This window comes from Chelonoidis abingdonii, chromosome 5, assembly GCF_003597395.2.
Source record: "Chelonoidis abingdonii isolate Lonesome George chromosome 5, CheloAbing_2.0, whole genome shotgun sequence".
Taxonomy (NCBI): Eukaryota; Metazoa; Chordata; order Testudines; family Testudinidae; genus Chelonoidis; species Chelonoidis abingdonii.
The window spans coordinates 54,301,743-54,328,061 of record NC_133773.1 but is presented as its reverse complement, the minus strand read 5'-3'; the positions used below and the strand labels follow the sequence as shown (position 1 = coordinate 54,328,061).

General features: G+C 39.5%; 1 protein-coding gene across 2 annotated transcripts in view; it reads left to right on the top strand.

Moving 5' to 3' along the window:
• CLGN (calmegin) overlaps positions 1–26,319 on the top strand; it is a 73,242-nt gene that overhangs the window by 647 nt on the left and 46,276 nt on the right. For both annotated transcript variants that reach the window (XM_075066282.1, XM_032805289.2), the window contains exons 2-4: positions 13,202–13,372; positions 15,353–15,426; positions 23,626–23,684. In XM_075066282.1, coding sequence (XP_074922383.1) covers positions 13,202–13,372; positions 15,353–15,426; positions 23,626–23,684 — 304 coding nt within the window. The remainder of the gene's footprint in view (positions 1–13,201; positions 13,373–15,352; positions 15,427–23,625; positions 23,685–26,319) is intronic.

Here is a 26,319-nt window from a genome sequence, read left to right as displayed (position 1 = left end):
GTAGCTCTAACCTCCAAGCTGACACCTGATTTCGTTCAAACTGCCCGGCAGAGCGCGCCTTGCCCTCCTCGGCAGCACCTGCCCGCCTCTCCCTAGAGCTGCTCTGCGACCTAGTGGGACCAGCCAGAGAAAACAACAGCAATTAGCTCCGTATGGGGGCGGGGGATGGACAGCAGGAGCTTTATAGCTAGGGCGGGTATAAAAATAAGCAGGTCCCCTAATTATCTGCCTTACAGGGAAAGTTGTAGCTAATTGTACCTAACTCGCTGGTTTCTGTTGGTTAGGGTCAGTCAGACTCTGGGACTCTGGTTTTAACTGCTGTTGTGCATGTACTGCAGTCAGATCCCTGGGGGAAGGTTGCATTACTCTGGAATGTCCCCTCCTTAAGGACAGGGTGATGGGTATTTGTCACGATGTAGACCCTGGATTTGTGGGGTGTGTTACGTGGGCCGGTTAGAGCTTCTTGATTCTGAACATGTGCTTGCCTTCATTTGTGGATAGTTTAAAACATAGATATCTATCTAGAATATATCTTTAAAATCTAACTTGTTAGCTGCACTAAATCTGTTCTTGTTACACTGAGGAAGCTCTCCTGTAATAATTTTGGGGTTCAACCCATCCCACTAAGGAGTTGTCACTTCCTGTCCTATAATCCTGGGTGTCTTAAATATTCTGCTGCTTGTGGCTCAGAGCTCAGATGCCACCAGCCCACAGACAAGCACGTGGTTTGTTAACTGTGTGTGTGCTGTGGAGCCCAGATTCAGTGCTCTGACCCCAGCAGCCTGTCTGCAATACCACAGCCCCACCCTTGCCTCCACCAGCCTTAGTTACTACTTGGAGGATGACTCTAACTCCTGAATTTCCTCAAAACTGTCTGCCATGAAGAGTCCAGTCCTCTCCTGGAATACTCAGGGAACTAAAGTCCATTGCTCCTGTAAAAGACACAAGCACAACTTATTATTTTAACTGGAGCCAACAGTCACTTCCATTCAAACACAGCACAGAGTTGTACTGTAATAAAAATAAACCAAAGGTTAAGTGATACTAGTTATAACAGATTGAAAGTAGCATGGGTTACAAACAAAAGTAAAAATACGCTTTCTAATGCCCAAGACCTAACTTATCAAGCTACAGACTTAGCTCAAGGTAGCTTTCCCATCAATTGTTCTTTCTCCAGCATGGCTGCCACACAAAGTAATAAACATCAAGGGTGAAATTTTGACCTTAATGAAGTCAATGGACCAGGATTTCACCCCAGGTAGCTGCTTTTTGGTCAAATCTGCAGCATGATCTGCTTAGTCTTTGGGAGGGAGAGCTAAGCCTTAAAGCTAACCTCTCTCTCTTCCTTGCTGTTTATGTGAAGGAACCTATCACTTTTCCTTTCCAAGCAAAGCCACCACCTGTACTAACTTTCTTTTCCCCTTAAAAGAACTTCCAGAAAGTATTTTCTTGGCAACTGGCAATCAGTATAACATTTTTATGTGCACCTAATGAACATAAGTAATTTGGGATGACCTGATATTAAAATAGTTTTGGCTTTACATTTTGGGTTTCATTTTAATTTCTTTGTCTTTGCAACTGTATTTTCAGCTTGATATCATTGGGAAGCCCAGAATTGGAGCTTGCTTGTTATGGAAAACATCAAGTATATTTTTTCATCAAACTTTATTCAATTAATATCCCTTCTCTGAATCTCTCTACTGGATTTCCATATCCCTCGCAGTAAATTTGAACTTTTTGCACTAATCTTCAGGGCCCTGCATAACTGTGCCATTTTCTTCTTATCCAGACTTGTCTCTTATTACATCACCCCTATTTACTTCATTCCACCAAAGATACTAACTCTGATGCCCTGTTTCTTAGTATTCCACCACTATGTCAATACTCAGTTGCTTCTATGTCCCTCCCTTAGATCTGGAATGCCCTTTCTGAGCTGGATCCAGTTCTTCTGCAATGCCTGCAAGAGACTAGCCAAATAAGTCACCTATTTTTGTATTTGTCTGAGTGTTTTTTTTGTGTCTTATGTTGTGCACTAGTCTTGCTGAATAATTGCATAATCATATGGATGATGCCTCTATTCTTCCTCTTTTCCCTATGGTTCTCCCTGGCTGTCTTGCTTTTCAGTTTGGGTAATACACCTCTACCTCGATATAACACGAATTCAGATGTAACATGGTAAAGCAGTGCTCCGGGGTGGGCGGAGCTGCACACTCCAGTGGATCAAAGCAAGTTCGATGTAACACGGTTTCACCTATAACATGGTAAGATTATTTTGGTTCCCGAGGACAGTGTTGTATCGAGGTAGAGGTGTATCAGACACTAGTTTGTAAACTCCTTGGAGTAGAGATTACATTTCTTCTGCTGTGAGGTGCCAAACATTCTATTGTGTACTGTATAATAACCTTAGGAAAAGAGACTACAAGTGTAATAACAAATTGTTGGAGAGAAAGGTAGCATGTGCAACAGTTCATTAAGCTTGTTGCATGTGGAAAGGACAGGCTTCTGTATGATTAGCATTGGGGATATCTCCTTTCGTTTGCTTAGAGGAAATCTTTTTATGTTTACAGTGATGACTAATTCTTATAAAGCATACTGGAACAGTGTATAAGGTTAAAGTATTTCCCACCATTCTCAGTAATAGGACTGTGTAATTCCCACTCTGGAGTCAGCTGGAACAGAACAGAACATTGTCTTCAATGAAAGCTCTGCCACTGCTCTCTTAGAAGCTTCCCCCTGGTTTTCTGGCCGATTTAGGCCTTACCTGTATCACTTTTCTCCACAAGATTTAATCTTTTGGGCAGATGGATAGATGGCACTGACCTATAGAAATTACAAAGAAAACCATAGTTTCAAGTTCTTGTAGCATCAGACTTGTCAGTGCGCTGTGGTTCACAGGAATACAGAAATGCTGGTTAAATCTCTTATAAATCTGTGGAGCAGTCTTAGATTTTCTAGATGTATGTTCTTTGTGTTACGGAGACTCTTCCTCAGTGTTTTGGTTTGATACATCTTGGGTGCTACTGCAGTCTGCATATATTGTGCATAGCTGCAAAACCCCCTGCCCCAAAACTCCAAAAGACATCTAAAAAACCAGTCATATCTCATAAACAATTGAGAAGCCATAAATGGAAGTCTTCTTCCCACAGTATCTCCCACAGATGACATATGGGGACTTGAGGTAAAAGATGGGTATAGATTACTTTTAATCTGTTCTCAGCAGAACTCCCATTAATGACTAACATACAGGGGTTGGGGATGCAGAAGGCAAGCACTGTAATGTCTTGAAGGCTTTACAGAACAAACTTTTGGTTTGTTAAAGTGGTTAAATGAGTTTATATTACCCAGATCAGACCAGTTTCTTTGCTGCTGTATCTTAATCCCTGGATACTGTTGAAGACCTCTTTCTTCTATTAGTACACTCTTACTTATTGGTTGGGTAATCCAACAATTATATTATGACATATTAGGAGCCATTACCACCCAGAGCAGTCTAAAGTAGAGTTATGAGGATGTTTTTTAATTTCCTCTTCACTTTTTCTTCTCCCACCTAACTCTTCACTCCTAAAAAGAGAAGAGTAGGCAGAAAATCTAAGAGTGGTAAAAATAACATCAGTTTTGCCTCATAGTCTCTTTACCTTCAACAGAAAAAGGAGATCTTTGTGGAGCTGGACTGGAATAGTCAGAGGAGGTGCCTCACAACAATCTTTTTCTCCTCTTTTTTATAAAACCCTACTGTTGAAATTGTCTTGAAACAATTTCCTTACCTGTAACTTTTTGATTTCTTGTAATAAAGAGGGTCTGGATGATACTCATAATTTATTTCTGCTCATACCACCTTAGTGGAGGCAGTTTAGGCTGTAGAATTTTTCCTCTCTCCGGTAGTACTACACTCTCTCCACAGGAAGTGACTTCCAAAACTGAAACTACATAAAACATAATACCTCTATAGATTATGGAAGCCTTAATTCTACATTATATATGTGGAGAATCTGCAACTCAGTGGATAGCCTCCATTATGAGAAATAGAAATTGCAAGAAATCTTCTTTCTCATACATGGGCATGTGCTGGTCTGGATGCTACCTATGGGAATTAGCAAGAAGATACATTCCCAGGAAGGGAAGAAATATCAAATACAAATTTAAAAATAAAGTTCTTAAATTTTTTTATAACCTTAATTTTATTTGCTTGCTTCATTTATATCAAATGAAACTAAAAGAACCAAAGACTTCTCAACTGAGGAAGGAATATCATTCTTGTGGTGGTTGACTGAATTGCAAATATTATTGAACAGAGCCCTGTAAGTACCTACATTGGTGTGATCCAGGGACCCCTTGATGCCAGCTGGCAGTGGTCATAAGGGGTACATAAGGGTTTATAGAGATCCCCTGGCTTAGGTATTTATATAATAGTTTGGCAGGCAAGGTCTCTAATAAGAGCCAGTAACTTACGTTTTGCAATAATACTCAAATATCACCCAAACATATTGGTTGACAAATCTATTTATAATTTAAACTGTGTTCATAAGGTATGTAACTTTGAAACAGGTTGTGATAAATGAAGGTGGGGCAGCTCCCTTTTATGGACACCCAGCCAGTTGGCTGTAAAGTCCCTCTTAGTGGCTGTTCTCTGCTTGCTTTACCTGTACAGGGTTTTAAAAAGTCCCCCAAGTAAAAGAAAGGGAGTGGGCACCTGACCAAAAGAGCCAATGGGGAGGGCTAGAACTTTTAAAATTGAGGTGGGGGGACTTTCTGTTCTGGATATGTAAATAATCAGGAAATGTCTAGGAAGATGCGATTAGGGTTATTTCTTTTATTTCTTACTGGCTTGTAGACTCCTCTGTGCTAATCCCAGATGCCCTTGTTTTCCTTGTAACCTTTAAGCTGAACTCAAGAGCTATCTTGATGCTTAAATTTTGTAATTGTTTTCTTAAGATCTAGCAAAAAGCCTAAGTTCCAAGTGTCTTTCCTTTCTTTTTGAGTTTAATAAAATTTTACCTTTTTTTAAAGAACCAGATTGGATTTTTATGTCCCCAAGACATTTGTACATGTTGTTTAATTAGCTGGTGGCAATAGCTGATCTCCTTTCCCCTCTCCCCCCCCCCCCTCAGCCCTTCCTGGAAAAAGTGGGGGTGAAAGGGCTTGAGGGTTCCCCACAGGAAGGAATTCCCAGGTGTTCCTTCCTGGGCTCTCAAAAGGAGGGAGGGTTGTACTTGAGAAGTGGGAGCATCTACCTGTCCAAGGTCAGAGAGGAGCTGTGACCTTTGGAGTTTAATACCAGCCTGGAGTGGCCAGTATTAATTTTAAGAATCCTTGCAGGCCCCCACTTTCTGCATTTGAAGTGCCAGAGTGGGGAATCAGCCTTGACACAAGTCATCAAGAAGCAGGCAGGGGGCAGTAAACTCTCTAACTGGTCACTTTACATTGTGAGACACACTATACATCTGTCTTAGGGAGCCTAGTGCTAATGGAAAAATTGTGAACTCACATAAGAGGAAATCTGTGGGGAAATAATACAGCAGTGGGCATCCGGTTTACAACTAAAGACAATGGATTTTTGGGGTATAAACTGTGGTGCAAAGGGAGGAGACAAGCTGTGTGTGTGTTTCATGGGGGGGAAGGATCACAGCGTTCCTGGCTGAAAAACATTGAGCAATACTGTAAAACAGTAACTAGTTAAGTCTAGGTTCTAGAATGTATGTTATGATTTTATTTTGTGTAACCATTTGTTTTCAGTATTTCTATTTGTTGTCTTTGAAATCTCTACTTAGTTAATCTTGTTTTCCCTAACACACAAACAGAGTGGTCAACTGAAGGGAAAATAAGCTACTACTTTGGAAGCAGTGGACCTGGGGGATACTTAGGCACACTCCAATCCCCAACACTAACCTGTAGAGAGTGAGTGGGGCTTGTGTAGCTCTGGAGGGGAGTGCTTGTGTTCCCTGTGGTTAATGGGTTTGGGGTGCTGGGCCTCAGCAGGCACAGATTAGGCTCCTTCATGCTAAGGACAGATGGTAGCAAGGTGCCTTGCAATCTTGGGTACCCCAGGAAGCTTCACCATGGGGAACAAAAACCTTTAATAATGGGGATTCCACAGCCTCCTTAGATAACCTGTTCTAGTGTCTAACTAGCATTATAGTCAGCAAGGGAGATTTTGAGTAAATAGTAGGAAAATTTTCTGGAGATGAAGAAGGAATCAACTTATCCTGCCCTCAGTGGACATGGAGAACAATTAATCAGCATCCTCTTCACAACAGCCTTTACACATTTGAAGATTGCTATCTGGTCTCTTCCCCCTCCCCTCCCCCCATCTACTTTACTCAGGTTTAAAAAATTGGGTATATTTTTAGTCTTTTCTTCATGCTCCTCAGGGGCGGGGGAGTAGGAGTGTCTCTCTCTTTCTCCCTCCAATTTGTCCACATCTTTCCCAAAGTGTGATGCTCAAAACTGGACATATTACTCCAGATGCAGCCTCACCAGTGCCAAGTAGAGCAGAACAGTTACCTCCTTTGTCTTACAGTGACATTCCTGTTAGTACAGCCTGGAATCCTTCCCCTTTTGCAACCCTTTTGTACTAACTTTGTTTAGACCAAGTTTTCCTAGTTTGGTTATGAGGCTGTCATGAGGGACTGTCAAGATGTATCGCATCTGCTACTTTCCCCCATCCAGTAGGGAAATTACACTGTTAAAGAAAGAAATTAGGTTGGTTTGGCATGATTTTGTTTTTGACAAATCCATGTTGGCTATTACAGATCACCCTGTTATCCTCTAGGTGCTTACAATTTGTTTAATTTGTTCCAGTATGTTCTGAGGCATCAAAATTAAGCAGACAGGTCTGTAATTCCCCAGGTGCTCTGTTCCTCTTTTTAAAGATAGGTTCTATGTTTGCCCTTCTCCAGTCCTCTGGGACTTTACCTGTCTTCCAAGAATGCTCGAAGATAATTGCTAATGGTTCAGTGATTGCTTCAGCTAGTTCCTTACAGTACCCTAGGGTGAATTTCATCAGGCCCTGTTGACTTGAGTGCATATCACTTGTCTTAAATATTCTTTAACCTGTTCTTTCCCTATTCTGGCTTGCTTGTGTTCCTTCCCCATTGTTGCTCTTATTAATTAAGCATCTACTCACAATTAACCTTTTAGTGATGCAAAACAGTAATTAAAACACCTTAGCCTCTTTGGTGTCCTCTGTTAGCCCTTCTTCCCCACTAATAATGGATCAATGCTCTACTTTATCTTTCTCTTACCCCAAATGTATTAGAATCTTTTTGTCTCTTACTAGATGCAACTCATTCTGTGCCTTAGAGTTTCTGATTTTGTCGCTACATGATTGTGCTGTTTTTTTGTACTTATTGTTAACACTTTGTCCCTGTTTCCACTTTTCATAGGATTCTTTTTTTATTTTTCTGGTCAGGTTAAAAAAACCCACTCCTATGCACCCATATTGACTTCTGCCATCCTTTCTATCTTACCTTTGCATTGGGATAGCTTGCTGTGGTTTGTGCCTTTTTAATATTGTTTTGCTGAGAAACTGCAAGGCCTGCTGAATTCTTTTCTGTTGAGTGTTCTTATGGGATCTTGCCTACCAGTTCTCTGAGTTTGTTAGTCTGCTTTTTTTGAGGTCAGCTTTTCTGCTGCTGTTCACTTATTCCCTTTCTTACTGTTTCATGATCACTGTCACCCAAGTTGCCTTCCAACTTGAACTTTCCCAAATCCTTATCTGTGGTGTGGTTATAGACCATTTCATAGATTTTAACAGAAACTGAACCAGTTGGTGATTCAGTAATGTCCCTAGTTCATATTTACTGCTCACTATTCAAACCCTGCTATCCTTTTTGCCTGTGGACTTTCCTCTCTTAATGTTTGAGGAATAAGTACAATAGACTTATTAATTCACCTTCTCAAAACTTATGTGAGATGGGGGGTGCCATTATCCCTGGTTTTATAGATGGGGATTTGAGGCACGCGTATTAAAGCCAAAAGTATCCACAGACTTTGGGTGCCCATGTTGAGCTGCCTAGGACCTGGCCTTCTCCTCCCCCCCCCCCCCAGAGTACTTAACGTGATGTGCTTGAATAGGAGGAATTGCACTAACTCTCATTTACTATAGTCTCAGCTGTAAGCACACAGCACTTCTGCAAATCAGACCCCTAAGTTTTCAAGTTGGACATCCAGAAAATAACAAACACACAATTATTGACCATATCTGAAAAGCTTAGTTTAAGTGATTTGCTTAGCATTACATAGGAACTCTGACAGAGGCAGGGATAGGATCCAGGTTTCCAGGGCAGTTTTCAGCTATCTTAACCACGAGGCCCTCCAATCCCTCTTCTTTTCCGCAGTCCATTGCCTCAGTAAGTAGACACCTTCCAGCCAGAATGGATTTCACTTGAATCTAATTGATTTAAATCACTAGTCAGGAAGACTTGATTTAATCCTGGATTTCTACATAAAAGTGCATTCTTGTTGGTTGTTATAACCTTAATACATATTCTTCACAACTCAGAGATAGATGTAGCTTTCAGTTTAGAAGGTACACACTGTACATTTTTAAAGTGATTTATTTTGGAAACTTTTTCTGATATAGCCATAAAACTAATCTGAAATGAATTATTGTTTGGTTATTTCATTTTACCAAAGGTAATTGAAGCAGATATTTATGAAGTCATTGGGAGGTGTGCTATCTGCAATTCAGCAGGTTAATCATTACTATTTGGAGGATTTTCTTGCCATGCTGTATTAGGAGGAGAACATCACCAGACAGACATTTTTATATATTTTTGGATTTTTTTCTTCAACCGCAAACATACAATAGTTTAACAAAACAAGCATTTGAATTTAGTTAACCTGATTTTAAAAAAAAATTTGTTAAAATTGTTAACTAAAATAGTTAAACGAAATATTTTTTTTAAAAAAAAAACAAAAATCAAATTGACTGTCAGCTAGGTCAACAAGAGAATCTGAAAATAATGGCTTCTGCAGCGAACTCAGTCGCCTTCACCTTCATTTTCCTGTTTGTTCATAATCTGGAAAAGGAAAAACAAGCTTTCCTGCTTTTTCAGGTCCCAAATGATTTCTCAATTTGGAATAAATAAGTCCAAAGGAAGAAAATATTCTTTCTACACCAGCAGAAGAAGCTACTGCTGTTAAAAGTGAGATTATCAGTTCATCAGTCCCTGAATTCAAGTGCTTAAGTGACTTCCACCAGTTCATTGTTGTGACTTTCTTTAAAACATGAGCAAACATATATTTCTTTAGCTCTGAAGTTTATTATAACTGGTATTATGGAGGGATGATTGCCGGATGTTCTCTTCTTCAGCAGTTAAGGTTTGACCCAGTACTGAGTATTGAGAATATTTGCAAGAAAATGATCTGGACATCGTGCTTGTCCCATTCATTTTTTAATGCTTGTTAATTAAGTCTCTCACTGCATATTCTTCTCTAAGATCTCAATCAGTTCCTTCCAGATTTCAACAGCATCAGCAATAAAACAGCTATTTCCCTGCATTTTGTTGAAGCCTACAGAAATAGGCGTCAGAGTACTCAGCATGTGTTCAACATTCCTTTTAAGCCCAGTGTTGAGAACTTTGACTGTGACGGTGCCATCTATTTCTTTTCATGATTTTGTTCACAAACTGTCATCAGATTAGGAAGTTCTTGATATAGTGCTCAAAACAGTCCACTACTGAATTACACAAGATGTGCAATGGGAAAGTTAGCTTGGTTCCTCCTACTTTTTTTGCAGAACAGCTACTGCAAAGTAATTGTTACAGAAGTGTTTGTTTGGCAATTTCAACATTAGCCTTTATTTCTGGAACATGGAAGTCTTTGGCTAGGAGGTGCACCAAATGAGCACTGCAACCATATGTTACTACCTTGACTCTCTCTTCTAAATTTCTTCTCATCTTGGATACGTTTGCAGCGTTGTGTGAGACCAAGCTGCGTACCAGACATTTGAATTTTTTTTTCTCCCAGTTTGTTAGTTTTTTTTTCTGCTGCTACATCAGGAAATGCGCGCACACACAGAATACTTACAAGTATCAATTGTTTCTGTAAGGAAGACATTCCCTTTTTCTGTTGTCACACAAACACATACAATGGGATCATTGTGGACGTTGCTCCACCCATCAAGACTCAGGTTAACAATTTCACCCTCTAGACCTTTTGCACACTACTCAATTTCTCTTCCATACATTTTTATCCTGCAATTTGCCTGTGACATCTGCTCTGTTGGGTGGGCTGTATCCTGGTCTTAATGACTGAACCATATTAACAAAGTGTCAGTTCTCAATCATACAGAAAGGAGAGTTGCATAAACAAACCAGGCAATTTTTTCATCAATTACTATTTTTTTGTAATCTGCGGGTTCTTATCACAAACTTATCTATGGTTTATTTCTGGATGATTTTTTTTTTCTTTTTGCTACAGATGACATACTGTGGCTAAGTGATGTACATGATGTGACTGAAACATTATAATTGGCAGATAACTCAAACTATAGAAAATGATGGTGATCTTGAAGGTGGATAGTCTTCAGAATCCTGTATGTTGGGGATGGATTCTCCCAAGCAAAATGTCAGTGCAGTTATTTAATTATTATTACCATACTGGTCATTTAGTGTTCCTCATTGCATTCATTGACACTCAATACTACTTTAAAGGTGAAATTGTAAAAGGAAGATCTGCTTATTTCAGCTATTCATTTATCACAACTGTGTCTAAAATGATAGTACCATAGAGTAACAACTATAGTTTTTGCTCAAACATGAGTGTTCAAGAAGGAAGACAGGCAGGCCTTAAGAAAGAAGTGTGAAATAAAAGTTTACCAACTTGATGATCCTGCATGTTCATACATGTTCCTTTCATCTTCAACACAGCTTCCTCCTGAGAAGGAACACTTCTCATGGTATTTCATTCGGGCAACCAGGCCTTGCATTTCTTTGTTGCACTGTTTTTTGCATTTTGCACATATGCCTGTCTTAGCCACAGGTACAGGAACTTCATTAAAATATTCCCGAAGTGGGTCTCTTATGGCCTGTTGCCATTATAGGTTTTCCCTTCTAGTGAGAGAATGCAGTGGAAGATCTCAAATCAATGAAGGCTACACTCAGAAAGACCTCAAGACTTCTGGAATATGCTGCTCAAATGGTTTCCCTCGTGTTTCTACTGCTTGTCTCTCCCTTCTCACATTTTATCTCCAGAGTTTTCTCCTTGTTCAGATCTATTCTGCCCCCAACAATCTTCTGTTCATTGAACTTTTTGAAACTTTGCACTTTTAGAGAGAGGTAAGGGATTGACTCTGTGTACACAAATTTGAAGAGGGACAATAAGTTGAGGTCTGTGGTTTCTCACCTCTATATATTATTTTATTTTAAAAACATTTTTGCTGTTAACAAGCATGTTATCTCTGGAGACACAAATCCAGAGTCTGAGAACGGCAAAGCTAAGCATCTCTGATGGTATCTTCTAGACTGAGCATTGTGTCCCGTTGGGTAGATAGAAAGATTAACCTAAATAATCTATACAGAAGCCCCTGGAACCCCATAAGATTGGGTCCCTAATCCATGAACTATTGGAACTCATTTACAAACGTTTTCTTAAACGTTACATGAATATATTGTCTCATACTATAGAATTAGAATTTATAATCCCTATTCCGTAATGAGTTACATTATAGCTCAAATATCTTTAGATACATTTTTTCCACAAAAAGCATTTTATCAAAAAAATCTAATTTAAATAAAAAAAAAATCATTGATTTTTATTTGCCCTGCAAGGTAGGGGGACCTTCTGCCATCTCAGCAGAGGATTCTGTTGAGGTGTGGAGTGGTTAACGGTATAAACCAACTCACTGTTTAGGAGACTGATCAACATCAATGAGTGTGGGTCGGAGGTGTTAATTTTGGAGTGAAGGGTGGTGTCTGTGGGACCAAGCTGAAGATACCTAACTAGCTGGAGATGGACCAGGAGCAATTGTAGTTTGAAGCACTAACACATTTTGATCTGGTGAGTAGACTTGGGCCTTGGGCTAATTAGTGTTGGAAGAGAAGGATTAACAAGTGGATTTTTAGAATTTGGAGCAATTGCCAGTGGAGAGGCTTCTGAAAATGAGATACAAGATGGATGAGAATTGAAGATAATGCTAAGGAGACTGTTTGTTTGTTTTTGTTGTCTCCGATAATGAATCGCAGACCCAGCTACTGAACTGTGAGGGGAAAGTTACTTTGAGTAGATTTTCAGAAGATGATCATCTCGTTAATAGAAATGTAAACTTTTTTTTTCCATCCAAACTATCATTATAATGAAAGGTTAGCGAACACTATAGGAGAAGACACAAATGGACAGCTTCCCATTCAGTGATATTTGAAGATTCCCAAAGTGGAGTTTGTGTTTTTGTTTTTTTTGTTATGGTCAGTTTTCTGATATGGTAGGTCAAAGGAAGGGGTTTTGTGTGTGTTTTGTGTTGGGAGTAAAAGGAGGAAAGCTAACACATTTTTTTGTGAGTAGCCCAGAAGGCGTTAAGAGTAGCTATGGTGTGACATCTTGTTGGACAGAGGCTGGACATGTGCAGTGATGGCAGTACCAACACTAGCTTTAGCAAGTGTTGAAATACGTTTTTTAAATCTTGCTGATGCAGTCGATGGATATTCTCAAACACCCGTACGCTAGAGTGAAACTTTGCAGTTGTCTGTACAATAGAAAAGTTGCCTAACACCAGCCAACATGGTCTCCATCTGAGAGGTATCTATAAAGTAATCATAAGTGTGTAGGACTTGGAGGGATTTCAAGAGGTCATCTGGTCCATTTTCCCTGTGTTGAGGCAGGATTATGTATACCTAGAACATCCCTGGCACACATTTATCTAATCTGTTCTTAAAAGCCTCCAGTAACAGGGATAAGTGTATCTTGGATGCACCAGTTATATCTGACGTTCCTTGGATGGAACAGAGAGAGAGAACCTGTTCCACTGTCGTACAGTTGCTACCTTTTAACTCCATTGTCAAATGTATTTATTTTGCTCAGAATGCTTTCTTGAGGGTTATCAAAACTGTTGAGCTTTTGGAAAAAATGAAAACAACAAAATGCATATTCAGTCTTTGTCCCATATTATCTTCAAATGTTTTTTCTCCTGTAGCTCTTCCTGCAAATAACTGTTAATGTAATTAACTATATTTTTGCAGTGACAATTTACTTATTAATTCTGCAGATAAACAGTATGCAAGTACAGTGGGATTGGCTGTATTTGGGTGTCTTGTTAATCAGCTCAGTAACTGCAGAAATTCATGATGAAGAAATCCAGGATGCAGATGTCGAGGTGGAGGATTTTGACACAAACTCACAAGAAACTGATATTGACAAAGGCAGATCTTCTCTAGAGGTAAGGTTATTGTTGACATCAGCCAAAACTTAAGTTTTACAAAATAGGTAACTCTTCTAAGGAATACAGAGATTTGGCAGTGAATATATGTAGTTGACAAATCACATGTAGCCGCTCAGTTGTTTTTCTTTAGTTGCTATGTGGCAACAAACCTTGTGTATGAACCCAAACTACCAGAGTAAAAACTCAGGCCTTCCAATGTCGGGGGGTGCTCAGTGATGAGAATATGTGGTTGAATGAATTGTAGAGCTTGCAATGGGTTTGCCACATCTGGCAAATTACTTTCCTTATGATGAAGAATGTGGGAAACTTCTATAGCTTTGTGAAAATGATGTGATTTGGTTTACATGTTCATTGTTCTATTGCTACCACTTGATCTTAAGGAATTAAGTTATTTCCAGTGGGTGAGGTGTTTTGTTACAGCCCTATAAAACTGGAGGCTGAGAAATTTGGCTGAGAGGAACAAAGAGGCATGTTTCCTGAAAGAGTGAAGCTATTTTTGACTGCCAGACATGCCAAGTTGAAGGTGCCTGGCTAGAGGGGTCAGAAAGGAGACTACATGTTCTTCAGGAGAAGCCATGTGTAGGGGAAGGGAGGGAAGAAGACCCTGGACTCCTTAGATTCTAACCAAATCCCAAAGAATGCTCAAGAGTGGTTAAGAGACTGGGTCAGGGAATGGTACAGGTATTTTGTACGGCTCTTTATCTGATGTCTAAAGTGATTGCCAACGGATTTCTAAAAACAAAGTCCCCATCTGTTTGGTTCAACAGTTGCATATCTGTTGAAAGGATTAACAGTAAACCAGAACTCCCACTCTCTCAAAAGGGTGTACTTAAGCTACTGAGGAGTTATGAAGGGCTCAGTCTTGGGTCCCCAAGGCAGCTGGGCTAAGGGGTGCCAGATAGTTTGTGCCCAAGAAGTGTGCCAGAGAGGTTGGCCCCAGAGATGGCTAGAGCCACTCGGTGACCCAAGGGCCTAGTGTGTGGATCCAAACAGCCTGGTCAGTGTCCAATGGGGGGAGCTTGTTCAAGGCTTTGACATGTATGCTTAAGGCGGGACCTAGCTCCTCCTCTTAGGATACCTAATAGTACTAGATCCTGCAATCTCACTTGTATTTCTGGAAATTAAAGCAGAAAATGTTGCTTGGGTTTATCCTTGTTTCAATTTTGGTCACCTTTTTAGTTTGTGGCTTCTGTTTATCTCTCCCTCTGCCAATTTCTTGTAGATAATATATTTAAAACCTTGTTGTAAATTTACATCATACTTTGGGTGGGAGAGGTATGCTTACAAAATACAGCAAGAGGATTCTTTTTCAAATAGTAAAATAAAAATCTAATATACCGCTTAACCACATAAGAAAGAAAACACAGACTGGAAAAAGTGAATGGAGGAAAAAAATAGGTAGGAAGACGAGGATCAGGGCAAGTTCGCTAACTTCTCCCTATGTTTTCCCTTATTGATATCATCTTACACATTTTTGGCATAATAATTATACCGTTATGCTTTTAGATATGCAGTAGTTTATGCTGCTAAGCATCACGCACGGAAAATATTAGTGCATAGATACCCAATAGGTGCTTAACTTTTTTTTTATATCTGTAGGCACAGAACACGAACACACACACACACCTTTTTAATACCTAAGAATATATTGAACTTCCATATAATTTAGTCTATTTAATGGAATCTATTAGCCACCTCCAGGGGTAACAGAGACTATCATTTTATGCTGGGTAAAATCAGTTTATCATGAACTGTTTGTTTAAACTTAAACAATATAATATAGAAAATAAGCCCAAGCTAGTCAAGATACTACCTGAAAAAAAAACATATGTTAAAAGTAGTTGGGGCTGACCACTGCTCAGAAAATTACAGTTGATTTTATTTCTTGCATCAGATATAAATGTACATATGAGCTATGATGAATTATAACTTTTTGCTGAAATACATGCATTGTACATATTGTGTAAATATCTTTAGGTTATGTACAAGACTCCAGAGCCTACTGGGGAAGTGTATTTTACAGAAACCTTTGATGATGGAGTATTGACTGGGTAAGTGTTCATAAAAGATGGTATCCTTAAACTTTGAATTTCAGCAGCTTGAATAACTGATAATATCTTTAGAGCCAGTAGTTTGGCCAGAACTGCTCATGGTTCACTGATCACAACTTTTGTTCTGTAATTTAATAATGTACACCTTTACTCCAATATAACGTGGTTGTAGGGAGCCAAAAAACCCTACCACGTTATAGATGAAACACCATTATATCGGGGTAGTGGTGGCAGGGCTGCAGCGGTGATTTAAAGGGTCCGGGGCTCCCTGCAGCAGTTTATATCGGGTTGCGTTCTAGCGGGGTAGAAATGGTATTTTCTAAAGGTATTTCAAAGATGTTTTGAAATGGGAAAGCTCTATTAAGTAGTCAGTGAGTTCTCCATTTTAAGCAAAACTGTTTCTTACTGTATTTCCCTACCTCCGCCCCCTCCAGTGTCTTGTCTATTTTTGAAGACTCTCAATCCTTACCTTTTTGAAATGTCTGGGGTTGTAGAATAATCTGTGTTCGTAAAAACCTTCCTTTATATTCAGTGATGACTCATTCATTTATCACATTTGCCACATACCACTTTATCCATGTAAATGTCTAATCTTTTTTTAAACAGCATAATGAGAACATCCACAGCCACATTGGATAGCTTTAACATCTTACATAGCTATCGTATACCTTTAAGGTACCTATTATGGCATTGACCAAATTTGACATCCTAATTTTTTTTAGGATCCCTTTAATGTCTGTAATGCACAGCTCATCCACACAAACTGCTGCTCCCAACAGTATAGAGGTGTTATCACCACTGCTGGATTTGTATTTTCTTTATGGAAGGCTAAATACCATTTTTGTGCATCTCAATATCTGTCTCCACCAATGCACTACTAATGTATATGACAAGTGCTAACATCATCTCAGCTGTGAAAACAGTCCCCTCCCCCATCCTTCCAGAATACACTGATCACTGCTTAGGTGGCAAAGTTAATTAAATTCCTGTTTTGTTTTGTGTATTTTTTTTCTTACTGGCCCAAAAGTGAAGTATTTTGGAAGCACTTTAACTTACAAATAGTGCTGCATACATCATAAATCTTGTTGAGTATCTTTCTTCTCAGCGTCCACTTTGTGATCAATTTATATTGTCTAGCAAGCCAGTTCTGGAGCATGTCTTGAAATTATTATATCAGCTTGTTTTTAGTAGGCCCAAGCTGGACATCCATGTATACTTGGGGCAAGCAGAAGATGTGGATTCCAATGGCAGTCGATTAATTTAGCAAAAGCATTTTGATGCATGGTGTCAAGGTTCCTCCCCCACTCTGAACTTTAGGGTACAGATGTGGGGACCTGCATAAACATTTCTAAGCTTAATTACTAGCTTAGATCTGGTAACACTGCCACCATGCAGAAATCTCAGTGTCTGGAACACTTCCTGTCCCCCCAAAACTTTCCCCTCCCTGGGCAACCTTGAGAGGCTTTTTCACCAAATTCCTGGTGAACACCAATCCAGCCCCTTGGATCTCAACACAAGGAGAATTTAACCATCCTCCCCTCCTTTCCCCCACCATTTCCTGGTGAGTCCAGATCCAATCCCCTTGGATCTTAAAACAAGGAAAAATCAGTCAGGTTATTAAAAAGAGAGCTTTTAATTAAAGAAAGAAAGGTAAAAATCATCTCTGTAAAATCAGGATGGAAAATACTTTACAGGGTAATCAGATTTATATAGCCCAGAGGAACCCCCTCTAGCCTTAGGTTCAAAGTTACAGCAAACAGAGGTAAAATCCTCTCAGCAGAAAGGAACATTTACAAGTTGAGAAAACAAAAATAAGACTAACACGCCTTGCCTGGCTGTTACTTACAAGTTTGAAACATGAGAGACTGATTCAGAAAGATTTGGAGAGCCTGGATTGACGTCTGGTCCCTTTTAGTCCCAAGAGTGAACAACCCCCAAAACAAAGAGCACAAACAAAAGACTTCCCTCCACCAAGATTTGAAAGTATCTTGTCGCCCTATTGGTCCTCTGGTCAGGTGTCAGCCAGGTTTACTGAGCTTTTTAACCCTTTACAGGTAAAAGAGGCATTAACCCTTAACCATCTGTTTATGATAATGGTCAGATATATTTGAGCACCTGGCCGAGCTGAATATTGCGTAGATGTAGTAAACTGTCCTGAGGAAAAGAAATAGGCTGAAGGTTCAATATAAAGGTCTCTGTGATGCGAACAGTGCTGTGAAGTTTTGGAAGAAAACCTATGACTTTATGATGAACTAACCATATTCTTGGTGCACTCTTATTATGGAGGTAGAGATAGTGTTGAACAGAACCAAGAACCAGACTGAGGGACCAGGGGGAGGAGACTGTTAACCCAAAATATATGAGGCAGGGTCACTAGCTGCAAGAGACCATAGCAGAATCCCAAATGACTTCAGAGAATGTCAAGCTAAGAAGTTTCAGGAGGATAACTGCTTGGGAGATGAGGTGCCCCTCTCCACAAGGTATGCTTTCTTTCTTTCCCCCCTACCCCACCATTGTTTCAACTGATAATGGCTGGCTTTGCATGCTCTAGGGGTTTGTCAGAATGATTTTTCATACAGTGCAGTTATAAACCTAATTGTTGCCAACCTCTGGCTTAATTGTTCTAGCACAAGTGGCTAGTCCTGCCTGAATTTCCTTCTCTTCCTCCCCACCTCCTGCCTGTTCAGTTCTACCAGGTTCAGCAATCCTCTTTCACCTCCTCCATATTTAATTACTTAAGGCAATGAACCTTGTAAAGGCAAAAATCCCCAGGCCAAGAGTATGTCATAGTAAGGTGCCATGCCTTCTCCCATCTCAGCATTGTAGCTGAATAGGGCAGAAAATGAAGTCAATCCATCCATGTATATAAAAATGTTGAAACAAGCAAATTTTATTGTGGTAGTCCACATATTGGGTATGACAGCCTCAACATGTAATAGTTTACGTGCTGGACCAGAATATTTAGGCTGGTTAGTCCTCAGTCTTGTAATTGAATCTGCGTGGGCTGCATAGAGCCCTTTGACCTCAGTGACCATTGCATGTATGGGTTCACCAGCATGGATCTGACTGCAAGATCAGGGTGCTAGTTAGTTTGATCTAGCTGCAATCACATTTCATTCTGCCTCTTTAGTTAATGCTGAAATGCAGGAATAAGTGTCATTAAATAACAAACTACTCCACATCTAACTCAAGTATATGGAAGGTAGGATAATGGTGCTGTAAACATCCTCTGCTCAGCCAATCTAATGGAAAACTTTATTTTAGACATAGATTTTCTCAGTTTTCTGCAAATCTTTGGTAAGGCCAGTGCTCTGTTCTAGAAGTTAGGGCCAGTGTTAATTTTTGTGTGACCACGCACAAGTTCATTATACCAGTCCTAGAGCCTGTTCTGTTACCAAGTTTCCACTCTAAATTTCCTTTCAATTATCAGCCTTACTAGTTATCTAAATATGGCCTTCCTTCATCCTTGCTAAAATTCACAGTAGAGAGATTCTGTTCAGGCACTGGTTAAGCCTGCAGTGACTAAATTTCATTAGTCCCTTTCCTAACAGTCTATTTTAAGTTGGAGTCTTGGTTTCTCACCAGTTTGAATCTTGAACAGAATAACTAGAAAGAGAGTGCTTTGGAATTATAAATTAAATACATAGGTATATTTTAGTAAATTCCTTTGTGTTTTAAAGATTGGCTATGCCATTAGTAAGTAGCTCTTCATATTTTTCATTTCAGTGTTGATTGTGGCAAGGCCTTGAAAGTGCAAGAAAGAACCATACATCTGACACTTAAAGTCCAGAGCTCTTGACCAATCTGGGGAGGAGAGAGATGAAAATGAGAAGCATGATTTCTTGATTTGCAGGGGGAACATGAAAAGGGACTCTGATAAACTATTTAAATTAGGGAAGGAAAAAAACCTCTCTGCTGCAAGATAAGGCAAAAAAAGAGACAATGGCTTACATCCATAGTGATAGGAAAAATTTGAAGCTGCCTGAACAAGATTTCCATAGGGTGCTTGAGTGAGAGTTTTCAAGGGCATAGAAACTACTGCTGTTATCTTAGCAACAAGCCCTGCATCTGTCGAGTGTGTAGTGTTGCTTTCTAAGCAAAACTGCATGATATAAGACAATAGCATCTCTTATTGAATTGCCTTATACTCTTCTCTCGTGTACATTTCCATGACACTCCATCCTTGCTAGAGAGCAGGAGAAAAGGAACTTGAATCCTTTGGACATGCATTTCATATCCCATAAACCATGTTTATCCTGAATGTTTTCTTATTTTGCACTAGATAACTATTGCATTGGTCCTAATTTATGTGTAAAAAAGCTGATTTGCAAATTGCAGCATTTATCTGCGACTCAATCTTTAACTGTTAATACATCACTTACCTTCAGAGTAGCCTCTCTATTTTCAGTTATGAGTCTGAGTAAATGATGAAAAGAAAAGCAATACCCAGGATAAAGAAATTATAAAAAGGTAAAACCTACCATCAGCTAAGGAAGCAGTATTTCATAACAAACAAAAATATCCAAATCTTTCATGCTTCTGTATCATTCATCCCAGCCTCCACCTGGCAACATGTGTGAAGATTGCAATTTGATTTGCATTCCTAATGCAGGTAGTGTTGCCAAAGTAGTGGCACTACTTTTCTGTCCAGCTGAGCATAACTTACTGCAAGGTCTGCAGGCACCTCCCTCCACAGACAGCTCATTCTTGCTTCACAGATATTACACAGAACACAACAGGCAGATAAGTATATCCACACTGCTGATTTTCAGTCACCGGGAGTCAGCAGACGCATCCAAATGCATGCTCTACCATCCTTCACCTGCTTAGTTCGTAGTTGAACCACTATCTATCTGGGTTTGTGTAGTGTGGATATAACATCATAGCTCAATAGAGCAGTAGGTATTCACTTAAAATCAGTGGGATGGAGATGCCATAAATACCAATGTTGTGAGGTGGGAACTTTGCACCTCTGTTCACTCTTTTAAAAACCCTGGACTTCTGAAAATTCTTGTATCTGCACACTCTGCCTATCCTTCCGACCATATGTAAATATCTAGGAACTGGCCACAATGAATCATATGCATCTACTATAGTAATATAGTTTCTTGTTAATATTGCATTGGACTTGATGGGTTGAGCACAGAATAGACTTTAGTTCGTTTGCATTCCAGCAATGTTTGAGGGAAGCCAAATTTGTTCAGATTTCTCAGTGATCTGTTGGGGGTCTGGCACTGAAGAATGGGGGCCAGCTTCCTAAGAAAGTACAGAAAAGTCCTCTTCCTCACCTGGAAGAGCTGCATGCACTACTGCTCATTTCAGGGGTCTAACTACTGTCCCACCAATTAGATCATGTCACTGACCCAAAAAATAGTGATCCACATGATACAGTACTTCTAGTAAGTTCATGTAGCCTGTTACTCAAAGTTGTGGAGGGGATCTAAGCCTTGCAGCATTAATTCTGTTTACTAGTAATCTCTTTCCCAGTCCTAAGCACATACTGGGGGTATACCCTCTGCTACTTTTTCTGATCTACCTGAGATGCTTGGTAAGTGATTTTTTTTCATAGACACAAGACTGCCTGTAGATATATGCATCTTAGCCCCCATGCGCCTCAACAGTCTTAAAAATAATTACATTTTTTTTAAATGTGAGGTGATGAGGGTTTTACAGTTGTGCATGGAAGGCTAACCAGTCTTGTCTCTGGAAGACAAGGGGCAAGGAGAGGCATTCCAAAATCAAGGATCCCTCAGAGAATGGCCTTCCTGCAATTCCTTCTGGCTTACACTGGTGAAATGCCAACTTCAGTGCTCTGCTAAATTCACTGTAGCAGTATATCGGGGGTGTGGGGGGGGGGGGAGAGAGTTCCTCAGGAAATCAGGCCCCAAATCACTTGGGCTACATAAGTTAAAACAAAACACCATCATTTCCATATGCAAGCTGATTAGAAGCCAGTGCAGATCATGGAGCACTGCATAACGTGCTCACAACATGCAACTCCACTTAAGTGTTGTGCACCAAATGGTCCTAAGCTGTGACTCTGCGTGGATCACATTAACAGCAATCTCATCTTAAAATGACAAAGATGTGAATAGTTGTGTTAAGTCTAATTGGAGATGAGGTTGCCTCCAGGAGTAGCCCAGAATATAATACCCCAAATTACACATCTGTTTTACAAATGCTAGTCATGCTTCTCTTGTTAAGCAGCAATATAAATTGTCAGCTCTTCCACTTGTTTCCCTCAGACCCATGAAATCACAGCTAGCTGTCATCATCTAGGCCTGGGACAGTTCATTCCATTTCTCTGGCATGGTGTCCTCTGCATACTGAACGAACTGCAGCCTGCCAGGGTCTTCCCACTGACCTGCTCAATGGCCTTATATATGCTTTGAACAAGAGGAGTGACAGTCAGTTCCTATGGCACTCTGCAGGAAAAGAAAATCCCAGGGGTAGAGGAAAAGTTGTCCGCAATTATTCCTTGTGTTGCTTGGAAAGATAAGAGCAAAGCTACTGACTAGCACTCGCTTCACTCTTGCTTCTGTCCGCAAACAAACCAACAAAATCTTGTGCTGAAACACATTAAAAGCTACTGACAATGTCAAAGCAGCAGCAAGTATACCTTATCTTCATCTATTGCTAACAGCATCACATAACGCATCCAATGCAGTTTATCCTGTACACGGCTATAGCCAGATTGAAGGAAATGATGATTCAAATTACCAGAGATTTGCCACAGCCTTCTCAGTTGATCTTTCCTAAAAATAGGATATGGGGACACTAATCAATGGTTAGCCAGATTATTGGCATCAGGAGTTGATTTTTCTTAAGCATAGGCACACGATAGCTTCTTTAGTATAGAGGTGTAAGTATCTTTCATCCTGGCTAGTAGGTTTTAAGCTTTGAACTAGTAGGTGTGGTTTAAAGTGAGCGTGTGTGTATATACACTCTCTCTGACTCATCATATAGCCACTGGTCCAGAGATGAATGACTTTATACCAGTGTAATTTTAAATCCCACTGAGCATCTCAATATCTCAGGATAATTTTTCACTTTCACTCCTGTTGAGAAAACATTCATATTGAAGCACTGGAAAGCAAAAGCCAGATTTTTCTCTGTTCCCCATCACAGTGTTACTCAGCTGTCAAAAGTTCAGATTCATAGTTTCAGTTATGGCATAACAGGTTGCTTTTATTTATTCCCTGTGCTGTTGGAATAATAGCCAGATGCAAAAAAAACGGTGGTGACCTTAGGGAAACAATATTTAGTGTTCCCCATTGAAGTAGTGCTAGGAGGCAAGAATGAAAGGAGTGCAATGGGCTGTTTTTCTCTTGGGTAGAAAGCTGATACCTGAATACATTATCTGTTTGTTCATTAATGTGCCTGGAACTGGTGGTATTGAGTTATCTTATTTTGCAAGGTAAGTGGGGAAAACAATATATCAGTACACAAAACTTAGAGTAAAGTGTAGACGAAAATAATTTCAGATACTTTGTCCCTGCAAAAGTATAAATACAGTTTTAATTTCTAAGCATCTATCACTGAAGACCTGTGGATCCCTTAATTGTATGCTTACTGCACATATACTTTATGATTAGAATGTAACTGTTTGTACTTCTGGATTATTTTAAACTGGCTTTTTTGTCTTCCCATTCTCCTCCCTCTCCCCTCCCCACCAATGGTGTCACTACAGGGTAGAGTTAAGGTTTGGGTGCCTTAACTATGCATTTCTTTACCTTGATATGTTTGGACTTCTTTTACATTTAACCTTAAATTTCCTAGGTTTATAATGCTTATTTTTGAGACTATTACAGGTGTGTTGTAACTATCACCCTTAAATGACTGAAATGTAATCTTGACCTTAACTCATGTAACACAGATCTTTATCTGGAAGCTAAGAGTTTTGAGTCATATATTTTACTCTCATTTCAAATTCTTACTAGGACTTTAAAGTCAATATTAAGCATACCTGCATATTAGCCCCAGCATGTTTTAATGGTTCCTAAATAGTATTTGTTCATGGTCTTTAAATTCCAAATGATCAATGAATAGGGTGACTGTTTTGTCAAAATATCCGTATTGTGCATTTACTGCTTAACTATCTAATACTTGCTTCCTTTGTTAAATAATAATCCAGTTTTATTTATATTTTCTTGTCCTTTTTACACATTTTAAACAAAACAATTTGTTTTTCTTTCACAGGTGGATATTATCTAAAACCAAGAAAGAAGATACAGATGAAAACATTGCTAAATATGATGGTAAACCTTTCTTCCTTTTCAGTGTAGTTTCTGTCTCAAAAAGCAAACTTACTTATGTTTTTCTCCCCGTAAATTTGATGTTGATCAAAAAAATCTTAACAGGTAGAACGCACAAAGTTATATTGATGATATGGAAATATAAAATATTTTCTGCTGTTCACAGGGGTGGGATGGAGGTAAGCATGTGGTGATATTAGGGGAAAAAAGTTCATTAGAAACAATCTCAAGTTATCACTGCAGAGAAAATAGTGCTGGAATGCCTGCTGATATGAGTAGCCTGTGGCAGTTGTATAATGTCACTGGTGCTTTTTGAGAACAGTCTTCCTCTTCTCTAATTAAAATTTTAATAGAGCAGTAGAATTTCTTAAGTACAATATTGTATATAAAGGATTATTCTATTTAAAACTTACATTATACAGTAGAATTTCTTAACTATCAAAAATACTTGCCTTAGGCAACTTTATTCATATTGCCATATATCTGCTACTGATTGATCAGTGGATACCCTCAAGAAAATTTAGTAGATGAAACAAAATTATGGGACTGAACAGGCAGTTTTTTTAACCATTCAGCAAAGATGGGATACTTTGTTCAAATTAAAAGCCCTTTGTTTACCTCTCTGAGTGTAGGGTTTTCCCACTGCTCCTTCTGTACAGGATTTTTTCACTTAAGATTTTGCAGTACATGGGGAGGAGTGGGGGAGGGGGTACGGATGGGAGAGTTGCTCTGGATTTTTCCCTTTGGGTGCTGCACTTGGCCTGATTGAATTCTTCACTTGGAACTGTCAACCTGAATATGATTTTGCGTGACCGAGCTACAGTTCTTATTGTGGTTGACCAGAGGTGTAGTCAGTGATAGTAATTTTAGAGAGACACTATACCCTTCATTCATCAGGAAGTAGGAAGACCAAATGGAGATCCTGCTGCAAAGAAAAGAGAAGAGGATTTTGGTAGCTCTTTTATCTAATGAGTAAAGGAATGAGAGAGACGCATAAAAAAGAGGTGGAAGATAATATGCGGACTACTTTTTGACAAAATAGGGCAGAATGGATATTTAAGAGAGCTACAGAAGGATTTGGTAAGACTTTGGAAGCTGTGGAGATATGTAGAAGTGCAGTTGTTGAGATGAGATCATATAGCATCTAGGAGGAAGAACCAAAATCTCATATTTTCTGAAATACATGAAAATGCTACAGTTTCTTGAGGTCTTAATTTTGCAAGGATGCCCCCCTTACATTCAGTTTCTTTCTTAGCTAGTAACCTCATCTTAATCCATGTGACTGTGTGAGGTCAAATGCTGTTCAAAGTGATTACAGGGCACAGAAACAGGTCCCATCCTGGGGTTACACTGACGTATCTGTATGCACTAGAATAATCTGGCAATTTCCAACTTTGGTGAGAGCTTATTTTTGTCAAATCAAAATGTGAGTTTTATGGATTGTAGGGGGCTGCTGCATGCAAAGGGTCTGTAGAGCTCTGCATCTGTGTGGAGTGTCTGTGGCTTCTGAGTCTTTTAGAGGTCATTGTTCATATTCTTTGGTTCTCTTATGATGTGAGATTTGGTCCTTACATGTAACTCTCAAAAGAAGAAGAAAAAAGTTAGGCTTATCCTTTTGTTCCTTTATGATGTATAAAGGAAGTCTGAAAGGTTTTTGTCAAATCGGTTTTTCTGCCTTTAAAAAAAAAAAAAATTTTGGTTGTCACAAAAGTGTTGTCTTGTGCCCAGCATCAAATGGGACGACACAAAAGACAGAAAACTGACTGGTTTGGAGGGGAGAAGAGTTTTTTAGTTTGATGGTTTAAAACTTTTCGGGTCCTTTTAATTGAACACATTAACTCCAATACTCAAGGAACATTTGGGAGTAAGGATGTCTTTGTTAAAGATTTATCTGATTTGATAGCAGTCCAAGATGATCTGCAATTAGGAATGGACTTCCAAATGCCTCTGCTTTGAATTGTAGTGGTCACAGATGTGCCCAGCCTCAGATGGGAAGCCCACACAGACTGATTGTGCACCCAGAGAATTTACTCTTTCAGAATGGCAGCTCTGTACAAATATGCTGGAAATGTATAATCCTAAACCTTTGTCTTGGTGTCCCAAAAAGTAGTCCTAATTCAAAAGGACAGTTAAGCTATTATGCTAAATATAAATGAGCAGGAAAGCTCTGTGTCGAATGATTTACAAGAGAAACTTCAATCCATGTTTGATCTGGTTTCTGGACCAGAGTGGCATATAAAACCTTCCTCCAGATTCCAGACCCAAACAAGAAGCTACCCGCTTTCTTGTTTATGATGTGACAAAAAAATTGACTGCATTGGGGAAGGAGGCTCCTGCTAACAAAGGTATAGCAAAATTTGCCAGAACTTCAATGATTGTAATAGCCTCCTAATGGCTAGAGAAAAGTGTGAGTCTCCATTGTTGTAGATGGTATCATAAGCCTCTTTCCCAAATTTGGACCTTAGCGTCCAAAATGTGGGTGCCTAGCATGAACCTCCTAGTTCATCACTATCATAAGCCTAACTCCCAAATCTGGACCTTAGCGTCCAAAATGTGGGTGCCTAGCATGAACCTCCAAGCTTAATTACCAGCTTGGATCTTATCTCGCTGCCACCAGACAGGAATTACAGCGCCTGCC